This window comes from Magnolia sinica, chromosome 2 (assembly GCF_029962835.1).
Source record: "Magnolia sinica isolate HGM2019 chromosome 2, MsV1, whole genome shotgun sequence".
NCBI lineage: Eukaryota > Viridiplantae > Streptophyta > Magnoliopsida > Magnoliales > Magnoliaceae > Magnolia > Magnolia sinica.
The window spans coordinates 137960892-137973483 of record NC_080574.1 but is presented as its reverse complement, the minus strand read 5'-3'; the positions used below and the strand labels follow the sequence as shown (position 1 = coordinate 137973483).

General features: G+C 41.5%; 1 protein-coding gene across 1 annotated transcript in view; it reads right to left on the bottom strand.

The window, feature by feature from the left end:
• Nucleotides 1–12592, bottom strand: part of LOC131237891 (zinc finger CCCH domain-containing protein 27) — a 45529-nt gene that overhangs the window by 18417 nt on the left and 14520 nt on the right. Inside the window, exons 3-5 of the mRNA XM_058235938.1 lie at nucleotides 4214–5157; nucleotides 2005–3234; nucleotides 263–613 (exon numbers count right to left, since the gene is read on the bottom strand). Of these exons, the coding sequence (XP_058091921.1) occupies nucleotides 263–613; nucleotides 2005–3234; nucleotides 4214–5157 (2525 nt within the window). The remainder of the gene's footprint in view (nucleotides 1–262; nucleotides 614–2004; nucleotides 3235–4213; nucleotides 5158–12592) is intronic.

Sequence of the window (12592 nt, the reverse complement as noted above, 5' to 3'; positions counted from 1 at the left end):
TGCAAATATGTAAGTCTTATAGAAATCGCCAAGTTATTAACATTGCAAAGAGGGTACATACATGCCACAGCAAGAAAATTGCATACCACGTGTTTTAATTTAAGTGATACAAGGAAATGAACTGGTGCATGTTAAACTTAAGCTCTTATTTCTTTCCCCAATAATAATAGACATTAAGTGCATGAAAGAAAAATACATTCATGTATTCATGCACACATATGCAGGTACATAATTAAATATACCGGGAAAGAGAATAGCTTACATTCGCAATATTGGCTGGCAAAGGCAGAAGAATTCTAAATGATGTGGGACGGTTGTCCAATTTGAACCTATTCACCATAAAGGGAGTCCCTATTGATAATGCTGAGCGACTTGGCTGTTTCAAGCTCCTAGGTGACTGCAACAGAGTTGTTGAATTTGTTTTGGCAGAGGGAGAAACAATGTTCTCCACAGGATTTCTCTTATCCTGTGTTTTCTCAGCTTCTGGTCGGGCCCCTGTGGTAATGGGATTTGTTGGCCTAGGTGTTGCAGCTTTGGCAACATCATTTACCATCTCCACTTTATGTCTTTTAACAGCTTGCTCACAGGTCGCTTCACTCTTTACCGTGATAGCCTGCACACAGGCAAACATATTAGTTTCCATGTAGCCATTCAGAAAAAGAAGAAGAAGAAGAAGACGAAAAAAAAAAAAAAAAGGAAAAGGGAAACAGAAGAAGAAGAAAGAAACATAATAGGTTCCACATAGGAACATATTAAACCTTGAAGAATGCTCATCTTCGTCATCTGTTTTCTATTACTTTCTATTTTCATGTTGGCAAGAAGAGAATTTCTAGAGAACAGTATCTGGTCCTTTTTTTTTCCCATTGTGACAGTTGGTCTTTCAAAACCCCGACTGAACCAGACAGTTGGATGGACTGAAACCAGCCATGACAACGGATCAGATCATTAGAAACACGTTTTGGGCAAGAACCCCGCCAAACCATCCAGTCAAGCAGTCCAACCATCCATGTCAAACATTTTGTCCACTCCAACTTGACCACTCTACTGGGGTCGACCGTTTCTTTTAAATGGATAAAACATCAATTACATTGATAGAGGTTCCAACCTAGAAACAGCAGGTGGAACCAATATGCTACACGTTTTTCATCTGGTAATATAATACCTTTCATTTAATTTAATTTATTTATGTACACTTTACACGGATGTCATGGGTCAAACCAATTGGACTGCGGTAGAACCAGTTTGGATTGAACCATCAACAAAAAAGAGTCAGGTCTGGTCTGGGTTTAAAACATTGGTAATGGTTGCTTGCTCTTTTCCCCTTTGTATTTCATGAGGGCCAGGCTTCAGTAGAACCTACATACAGCAATGTTTTTAGCTTGCCTAGTGCCTTTAGACAAGAGGATGATCAAACCATCAATGTGGACCATCCATAAGGTTCGTCTTGCTTTTCCTAAGCAGCCATGAAAGTTCACACTAACTAAAACAAACTTTTCATCCAATCAATGCCATACAAAAAATAAACACTTTGAATCAAAGAAGGTTAATGATCAATGTGATACTCCCCATTCAATAAAGTTCGCTTTCAATAACTCCAAGGAACTATTTTGATCAAGTAGCCATAAACATCCCATCAGTCACTTGGAAAACTGACAATTACAAAAAAGAGAGGCCAATGTTTGGAAAGTTAGCACCCACAAACCGATATGAGTTTTTCATTTCGGCCCATGAAAATGGGATTAACCTCTGCACGGTCCAGATTGACAATTGTGGACACACTAAGAGGGCCAGTCCACCCTGGGCATGAGTTTTTCCCATATGAATTATCAGCTGTTCTTTTTTGGTGGTGTTACGTAGTCTTTTGAACTTAAGGTATCTATAAACTATAACGTAACAAGCCTTTCAGAAAGAATGAAAAAACAAAAAACAAAAAACAAAACAAAACAAAAGCTATAACATAAAAAACAGATAAGCTTGTATGTCAATGCAATCATAACACATTACCTGTTTCTCGAGCTTATCCAACTGCCGCCGGAAGTCATTGCGCTTCTGGTCCAGCATTTCCTGCTTTAGCCTTAGTTCCTCCTTCAAAAGCTCCAAAGACTCCAACTTTTTCTGCAAAGGAGGTGCGGCTTTGGGACCGTTTGCTCCTACTGTTCTGGGAGGAACAGCAACAGCCACGGGAACATCAGGACCAGGCATGGAGACTGGCTTTGGAGCTGCAGATGGTATATTTTCTTTTCCTCTATCACTGGTAGGCTGAGATGGAACAGTGGCAGCCACAGCACTGCGAGCAGGTGCAGATACAACATTCCCACTGCTTTCTCCCTCGTCAGGAATGCTATCCCGATTAGCCCACCACAGCTTAATGAAACGGTTACCCATGACAGCATCAGGTGCCTTCAGAGCAGCTTCTGCATCTTCCCGTTTAGAGAACTGGACAAAAGCTCTTTCACTGTTCAGTGGAATATAAATGTCAATAACCTCTCCAAATTTTTGAAAATGTGAAAGAAGGGCCTCCCTCTTGTTATTTTTCAAGGGAATGCCATTGACAAACAGAGTACGTAAAGCCTTCTGAGGTTGCCTCCCAGCATTACGCCCAGAATCTGCACGTGATCTTTGGGTGGGGGCTAACTCGGTCATAATAGTCCGTTTGCCTTGATGGGCAGTGCCGCGAGTACCGTTTAATGTCTCCTCTTGATCTTCCTTCTTTTCATTTCCAAGGTGAGTCATGGCACTTATTGAACTGTCAGTTTTACCTGTCATTTCTAATCTATTTCCAGAATTCCCAATCCGCCCCCAAACTGATGAAGTTGCACCCTGTGAACCAACAGCAGCTGTGAGGCTTCTACCTGTGTGTTCACTGTCATTGCCTTCAGCAAACTTGAAATTGTGCCGATCAGAATCATCATCCCAAAGGGGTTCAGTGTCATGAATCTTGGGTGAAGGAAGCCTCAGGAGCCTCTCCGATGTCTCAGGACAGTCATTATTCCATAAAGGCTGATCAGGATCATATAAGTCTGCTTCACCAGCAGCACCAGAACCAGACAACACTCCATTCAAGCCCAGTCCATCATCAGCCATCCCAGGCTTACTACTTTTACCATGTAAACTTTTGTTGTTTGTCAACAGGCTTGAAGGAGCAGTAACCGGAGGTAAAGGTCCTGGCCCACCTTGCATTCCCAGAAGATGTGCACTTGGAATTGAAACAGGAAGATTGAACTGTGAAAGGCTCTGCAATTCATAAAATCAAATATTAGTTATGGTAGTTAAATAATTGTTATTAGAAAGTCATGCCCATTAACTTCATTTTGAGAAAAACTACAACTGAAAATGAATGCACTGATGTGTCAGAAGCTTGCAACCAGATCCAGAGAGCAACTTGTGTTGGAAGTTTCCAAGATTTCGTAACACCATGACATGTAACTACCCCTTTTTATCCATGATAATAAATTTTTTTATTAAAAAGCACCAGCAGGGCAAAGGGCTACAAAGCAAGCAAAAAGCTACAAAATCCTTTTGACTCAAATGGACCAAGAATCCAACCAAAGAAAAAAAAAATCGAAAGCAAATCGATTTGCCAGGTTCATCAAAAACCCTGCTCCAATCACTAAGAAGAGCGAAACTGGAAATCATTTTATGGCAGTGACAAAAAGGCTTTAATTGACCAATAACTACACTTCGAGCACCAAATGAGAGAAGTTCCATGCTTTTTCATCTAAAATTCTATTGTTCCTATCCTTATTCATTGCATGATGAACATTGTCCAAAGCATTTTGCCTCTCATTAAAAGGACCACAGCCACACCAATCCACAAGATTGTAAGCAGAAACAGGAAGAAACCTACCAAGAAGACTAAAGAAAGCCCGCCACATAACAAGACATGTAACCGGCCCATAAAAAACACAACAAGGCATCACATTCTGAAAATAAGAGAACAAACATTGACAGAGATTCAGCCAGCAGTAGCATGACTCAGTAAATCCAATGACATGTTCTGATGCACCTTAACACATGAAATCTGTCAACTCATGAATTTTATATGTAAGTTATTTACATGCACACATGCACATGATAATGGAGAATAGTTAGCCTCAGACCATACCATAAATAGACCAAATCTTGCCAATGGTATTAACTAATACAGTGGTAAGGGTTTTCAGTTGATGAAAACACATTCATGGTGTCATGAAAACAAGGAAAGAAAATATACCTGGACATCTTCAACGACAATTCTATTTACACCATGCTCCATAGGGCACATATCCCCTCTCAAACAAAACCCACGCTCCTCGAAGTCTCTACAGCGCTGACGAGGAATGCCAATATTAATAGAAGGATTAATTGGTGGCCGAAGTGTTCCTTGCAAACCAAGTGGATGAAGCGTATCCAGACCACCATTGGGCAACCCATGAATCAATCCAAATGCACCCCAAGATGCACTTTGTGCACTTGCAGCATTTGGCAGCCCCCTTCCAGGGAACAGACTGGGAGGTGCTGATCCCAGTGGAGCCATTTGTGAGGAAAAATCTAGGGTTTCAACTGAGCTAAATCTTGAATCATGTTGGTTCCAGGGGCCAGCATTCCTTCCCCTTCCTCTGCCTATGGGAAGACGACCCAGCGATGTGGACAGATCAAAACGAGGACCGGGATCTCCGCGAAATGGCTGGGATAGTCTTGTCCTCTGTCCTAAATCTGGAGCACGGGGAAGCGGTGCCAAGCCAGGACGTCGTTTTTCAAACTTTGCATTCTCCAAAGGGGCAAAGTTATATTCTTTTCGGTATTCACTAGGCTGGGGATCACTTCCGAGGAAAAGTAGTCCATTTTCAAAAGGCTTGTCTCGCTTTCTGTTTGGCCTCCTAAAAATTTGTTCTTGAGCATCTTTGTCAGAAGACAGAGACCGTGTCTCCCTTCTACGGTGTTTATGGTTGCGATCATCATCATCATCATCAGTAACCTCTTTCTCTTCAGAATCACTGAGAGAAGATGAAGAAAGCTTCTCTGGCTTTGGAGACAAACTATTCTGCACTGAAGGATCCACGGTTGTAAGAGTGGCAGATGGCTCAACTTGCCTGATACTATCCAGACTTTCGGCAGATGTTACAATGGAACCATCTTCTAGGGCCTGGAACAATTTTGTGATAAAGGACTTTGTATCTGCAAACATAAGCAAGCGTAGAATCTGAGCAGCCACAAAGAACACAAAAGAAATGAATGATGGTTAAACCATTCCACATCCGGCAACATCCCACCAATGGCTGACACAAATATTAATACCTTTCTTTATAATAAAGGAAGAAAGAAAAGAGGGAGAAAATTAAAGCATTTAGTGACATGGAAGACCACTAACTTATGTCATCGCTAGGTAAGTAATCCAAATAGCCTAATTCTCCAATATAAATGAAAAAGGCATACATCAATCAGGCATCAAACAAAAGAGCCCCTTACTCTTTTCCTTTTGATTTTTTTATTTTTTATTTTATTTTATTTTTTTACATCGGAAAGCAGGGCTTGGACCTGAGACCCCAATGTTGAAACACGCCCAGTCTACCATCAAGTCCCTTGTTCACTCACAGAATAACAACAGAAACAATGATATTAAAAAAGGAACATGATCTACAAACAGCCAATGCCTTGCCTCGTAGTTTCTCTCTTGGGGAACTCAAAAAGGTTTGAACCAGAGGAAAAAGGTGCAACAAGAACTTTGTTAACAGACAAGCTAAGCCTGGACTTTAGGTTGGATTGCATAAATGAAGTCATGCACAGGGGACGAGAGCCATCCATAAACAATAATAGACAATAATTGTACATATATTGGATGCAAACTTTCTTCAAGCCAAAAAGAAAATTAAACAGTACATAAACCCCCCAAGAAAGCCACTCAAAACAAGTAGCATACAAACTCTATGCCAAAGTAATAGCATGAAAAAGAAGTAACAAGGTCTTAAAGTTCCTCTTCAACTTAGTTAAGATTAGTAAAACTCACAAGAAATTAGAAGGCCAGGATGAGCAGCAAGTCTGTAATAAATTTAAGGAGCCTACTGTTTAACCACCCTAACTGATACAGACGCTTATCCTTTCTGCCTTCGGTTATACAAAGGTATAAATTTGTATGTTCTCCTAGGTTTGTACTATTGCCTAACCAAAGGTAAAAAGGATGGGTGTAGTTATCAGCCATTTTTCAGTATCGACAATATCGGCTGATATATCCCACAATATATTGTGTATCACAACTGTGAAATACGAAATGCACTGGTCATGTCTAAAATTTTTTGAATCGCATAATATATCACAACATATCGCATGGTATCACAGATATCGCGGCCAATCCTTTACAAAAAATAATTTGTATCAATGATATCTGTCGATATTGATAGATATCACATGAATGCGTGGAAAGTCCAATCTAAGGGCAGAAAAAAAAAAAAAAATTTAAAAAAACCATCCTTGCGAATCCCTTCTAAGAAAAACATCAATTTCGAGCCAGAATCAAGATCCAAGCCGATTTGGAGCCATTTTTTATCCGGTGTACATTCTCGATTTTCGATCTTTTTTTTAAAACCATAAATTAGATAGGATGAGTCCAACATTATGTTAGAGAGTATCTTCATGGGTATCATTCTACTATGACCTGGTCATAGTATTCTGTAACGGTAACGGTGACCGTAACAACCACCACCATTACCTTGACGATACAGGTCGTAGTGGTGGTTACAGACCCTATAACGGTTGTTACGGTCTCTCTTTTTCATTTCTAAATAAATAAATAAAAACCTATATATACCATGTAACGTTTTTTTTTTTTTTAAAAAAAGGTCTAAAAAACATGTATCTGCCCTGTAACAGACCATTACGAGGTTGTTATGGCCTTTACAGGAGACATAACGAGCCATTAATGGTGGTTACATGTCAATTTTTTTTCCATAACAGCTTTTATGGCCATTACGTCCTTGTAACGTGTAATGGTTGTGATAGCAGATGGGCAATGAGGATAAAGAAAATAAAGAGAAAGAACATAAATTTAAAAGGGTTTAAGGAGATGTAGTGAGGATTAGAAAGAAGAAGTAGAGGAGATGAGGGTATGAGATTAAAATAGGGAAGGGATAGATTTCACCCCAGAATCCGCACTGGAGGTGATCTTGGAAACAACACCAAGACTAGAAGAGGAGAGGAATCGCCACATCACCAGTAAAGTTTCTTTCTTAAAAAACCAAGTTATAATTTGTTTCTCTCCCCAAGAAAAACCCTTAAATAAAGACCCACATAGCTGACTTACTTAAAATAAATATTACAAAAATACCCCGTGTAAAATAACTATTACAAAAATACCCCTGTAATAAGATTTCTTGACAAAACGGCACATGTGCGCTATTGGCCACAAGGGCGGCCACCTGCACCACCTATTTTGGCTTGCAAGAGAGGCCAGCTGACCTGTGGGGTCTAGAGAAGACTTGTGGACCCCACCCCAGCCTCACGTCTCCTTTTGTAGACTTTAAGGCCCCCATCATCTCTCCCTGGCTTGGAAAAACTCGACTCAGACGAGTTGGCAGCTTGGTATCTCTCGTATAAATCCGGATCGAGATGTTGAAATCTGAATATGTTATCCATGTGCAATCAGAAACCAGTTTACCCTTCCATTTGATAAGGAACTTGTGATATCCACCATCCTTAGTAGATAATAATTGATTGTCATACACATCTTCAATCTCTTCGCTCATAGTAGGCACAGGAGGCAACCTGATGGCTTGCTCTTCCGCTTCCTCATCTTCGTGTTGGCCACGATAAATAGTCAAGTCTTCAACATTGCATGTCGGGCTGATGTGCAAATCTTTTGGCAACTCCAAAATATATGCATTTGCGTTGATTTTCTTCAAAATTTTGAAAGGACTTGCACTCCTAGAGTGAAGCTTTTGATACTTCCCCTCAAGAAACCTTTCTGATTGGAGACAGACCATTACTTTGTCTCATTCCTTGAATTACACGAAGCGCCAAGGCAAATCAGCTCGTGCTTTATATCTTTCATTGCTGGCTGTGATCTTCCTTCTAACCTCTTCATGGATGTCACACATGTCAGGCAACAGTTTCAACCTCCTCACTCGGTTGCGTATCTAAAGGCAGGGCAATCAAATCGATGGGTTGTCTTGACATCATTCCTAACACTACCTCAAATGGTGACAATCTAGTCGATTGATTAACTGAGCTGTTATAAGCAAATTCAGCCATTGACATAACCTGATCCCACCTCAAGACATAGTCACCAACTAAGCACCGTAGTAGATTTCCCAAGCTCCGGTTAACCACCTCTGTCTGGCCATTTGTTTGAGGATGGTGGGCAGCCGAAAACTTAAGCTTGGTGCTCATAATCTTCTACAGTGTTTTCCAGAAGTAACTCATAAACTCCATGTCCCTATCGGAGATAATTGATTTCGGCACATCACGTAGGCGAACTACCTCTCGAAAGAACAAGGCGGCCATCTTCAGGGCATCCGAGATCTTAGAGCAAGGAATAAAATGAGTCATCTTAGAAAAGCGGTCTACTATGACGAAGATCGAGTCGTTACCTCATACAATCTTCGGCAAACCCAAAATGAAATCCATATTGATGTCTTGCCATGGTTCTTGGGGTACAGGTAGCGATGTGTATAAACCTGTATTTTGTTTCTGCCCTTTGGCAAGCTAGCAAGCTCGACATTGTTGTACCCATTTCGCCACGTCTCGCTTCAACAAAGGCCAATAAAACCTATCTTCTACGAGAGCAATTGTTCTGTCACACCCGAAATGGCCACCGAGGTCACCCGAGTGTAATTCTCGCATCACATGCGCCCGTATAGAAGTGCCCGGTGTGCATAGACAAGTTCCAAAAAAGAGATGCCCATCATGCACACTGAACTTTAGATGACTTGCTTGTTGTCCAGTATGAAAATCTGCATAAATCCGCCCATCGCCACTGCAATCACGCTTCACCTGGTCGAAGTTGATCACTTCTACGGATATCATTGTCAACAAGTGGGCTCGTCACTCAAAACATCAGTTGCCTTGTTGTCAACTCCCGACTTGTGTTTTAGCACAAAGGTGAATTCTTGGAGATAAGCACTCCATTTGGCATGCCTGTGGCTTAACTTCTTCTGGGAATTGATATATTTAAGGGCTTCGTGGTCAGAGTAGATAACAAACTCTTTGTCGATGAGGTAATGCTGCCAATGCCTCAGCGCCTGCACCACTGCATAAAATTTCACATCATATGTTGAATACTTTTGCTTAGCCTCATTCAGCCTTTCACGAAAGTAAGCCATCGGATGCTGCCAACGTGAGAAGCGTCACAAGCAACTTTGAAGACCTTGTCAAAATTCGGCAGATGAAGAACTTAAGTTGAGGTCATCTTAGCTTTTATATCTTCAAAAGCCTTAGTAGTTGCCTTGGTTCACGCGAATTGTCCCTTCTTCAAACACAGAGTAATCGGTGCCATAATGGTGTTGAAATCTCTGATACCATTTTTTTCCTATAGAAGGTAGCCAACCCATGGAAACTTCGCACTTGGTGCACATTATTAGAGATAGGCCAGTCCAACATGGCTTCTACTTTATCTGGGTCAGCTTCTATGCCACAGGAAGAGACCTCAAAGCCAAGAAATATCACACTTGCACTCATAAAACTGCACTTCTTTAAGATAATGTAGAGTTTTTCTTTTCGAAGAACTCTCATAACTTGTCGAAGGTGATCAATATGTTCGGAGGCCTCTTTGTTATATACAAGTATATCATCAAAATGGACAACAACAAAGCAGCCAATAAAGGAATGTAGCACCTAAGTCATGACTCGCATGAAGGTGATAGGAGCATTGGTCAATCCAAAAGGCATAATCAACCATTCGTAGAGCTCATTCTTTGTTTTGAATGTTGTTTTCCACTCATCCCCAAGTCTGATCGATATCTGGTGTAGCCATTTCTCAAGTCGATCTTCGAAAAGACATTGGAACCAGCCAACATGTCGAGCATATCATAAAGTCGGGTATTGGGAAGCGGTACTTGACGGTTATTGTATTTATGGCATGGTTGTCCACACACATTCACTAACTTATGTCCTTCTTTGGCATCAACAAGGCCGAGACAACGCACGGGCTAAGGCTTTCTTTGATAAAGCCTTTCTGCAACAATTCATTAACTTGCTTCTTTAACTCAACATACTCGGTCAGATTCATCCTATAGGCTAGAAGGTTAGGAAGCACGGACCCTAAGACGAGGTCGATAGCATCTCAAATGTCCCTCACATGTGATAATTCATTCGGCAGTTCATCAGGCACCAAATCTGAAAATTCAAACATCAACCTTTCGACTTGCGGATTCATCACTTGTCCCTCTGTTGAGATTTTGTCCTTGACCTCCCGTGTCACTAGATCATACATAACACCTCCCTCTTAGCTCTCCTCCTCAAATTGCCTCATAGATAGGACATTGGCTAACTTCCGTGACTCGGTTCTCTTCTTCATTAGTTCACTTGGCCCCATAGGTGTGAGGCGAATCTTCTTGCCATAGAAGGTAAATGTGTTGGCCTCTCCGTAACTAAACACCTTTTGGTCATAAAGCCATGGCCTTCCTAGAAGTATATGAGAGATGTTCATGGGAACTATGTCGCAACAAATGGAATCCTCATAACGCCTATCTTGAAGTTCACCAAGCACCTCTTGGATACTGGAATAGTTGTGTCATTGACCCATGCAATCATGTAGGGTCGTGGGTGTGCCTCCACTGGTAATTGCATCTTCCCAACCAACCCTTGCAATACCAAATTCGAACAGCTACCCCCATCAATAATCAACTTGCACTACCCCATCACCACACCGAACTCGGGTTTGGAAAAGAGCATTCCATCGCCGATCTTTAGTCTCGTCTTTCTTATGAGCTGCAAGAATTCTTCGAACAACGGCCAATATCCCATTTTCCGGACCACATTCATAGGTGTCTTCTTGCAGTTCATCAGCCTCACATGGATCTCTTACCCCTCCAGATTCATTATCCTCTTCTTCCGCACAAATAGTTGTAACTTTCCAAGGGCAACATGATGCATAATGTCCTTTCCACCACAACTATAGCAGTCCACGTCTTTATATACCTACGTGAATCATTCCCTACAGGGGCCTTGCCTTGATTCTCCGTCAAAGGAGGTGGCCTTGAATTAGCAAGCTAATTGGTGGCTACATTATCAGGAACTCTTGTTGTCTGGCTAACTTCAGCACCTCGTCGATTCATCAACTCACCAGTGACTATGCCAAATCTTCTCCCAACAACTTGTCTAAGTTGGTGCTCAATTTTCATAGCTAATTGGAATGCATCATCTATCCTATAAAGCCTCACAGTAATCATCTCTCTTTGAATTTCAACTCTTAAGCCCGACTTGAAACGAGAGAGGGTATGATGCTCCTCTATAACTTGATAATGGACCATGAGCTCTCATTGAAGCGCTCCCATGTATTCTTCCACCGTCATATTTCCTTGCGCAATTTGACCGGTTGTTCATAAAGCACATACTCATAATTAAGAGGAAGATACTTCTCCTTTAGCTTCGACTTCATTTCCTCTCAATGAGCAATAGGTGGTTAGCCAAGTCGATACACGCAGTCTTCCACACTTCTCCACCAAACACGCACATGCCCGTTAAGCTTCATCTTTACAAATCTCACTCAACGATCATCACTCATGTCATACCATTAGAAGTGATCCTCCAACACTATCGGCCAATCAAGAAATTGAGTCGGCTCCAACTTGCCAATGAAGTCAAGCACGTCTATTATCACCTTCTTCGTAATATTGCCGGCGGAGGAATAGACCGCTCCTGAGAAGCCCTACCAGCGGTTACATTAGCAAGTTGAACTAGATGCTCTCGAGGAAGATCATCGACCTCACCTTCTTCCACCACCACATGCTATCTGGAAGTTTCACCATCTCTCATGGCATGCAAATGGTTTGCGGGTACATGATTTCCGCCGTTCCTTTACTCCAATCGTTCCACTCGCTGCTCCAAGGCATCCATGCGATGCATCAAGTAGTTGAGTTGATCTGCCATGTGTGCAAGCATGTCATCCCGCTGCTCATCCATAAATCTCCCATGGTAGGATCTGCATGTGCGAGTCGACATCAATAAGCCTAGGCTCTGATACCAAATTGATAGCGGATGGGCAACAAGGATAAAGAAAATAAAGAGAAAAGAAATTTATAAGGGTTTAAGGAGAAGATGTGAGGATTTAAAAGAAGAAGAAGAGTAGAGGAGATGAGAGTAGGAGATTAAAATTGATTAGGGGTAGATTTCCCCCTGGAATCCGCACTGGAGGTGATCTTGGAATCAGCACCAAGACCGGAAGAGGAGAGGAATTGACACCTCACTAGGGAAGTTTCTTTCTTTCTTAGAAAGCCAAGTTACAATATGTTTCTTTCTCCCCAAGAAAAACCCTTAAATAAAGACCTCTCTGGCTAACTTACTTAAAATACATATTACAAAATAACCCCTTGCAAAATAACTATTACGAAAATACCCATGCAAAATAACTAGGATAACCGTGTTGAAGCTAACGGAGATGACGACGACGTGAGAAAAAGCG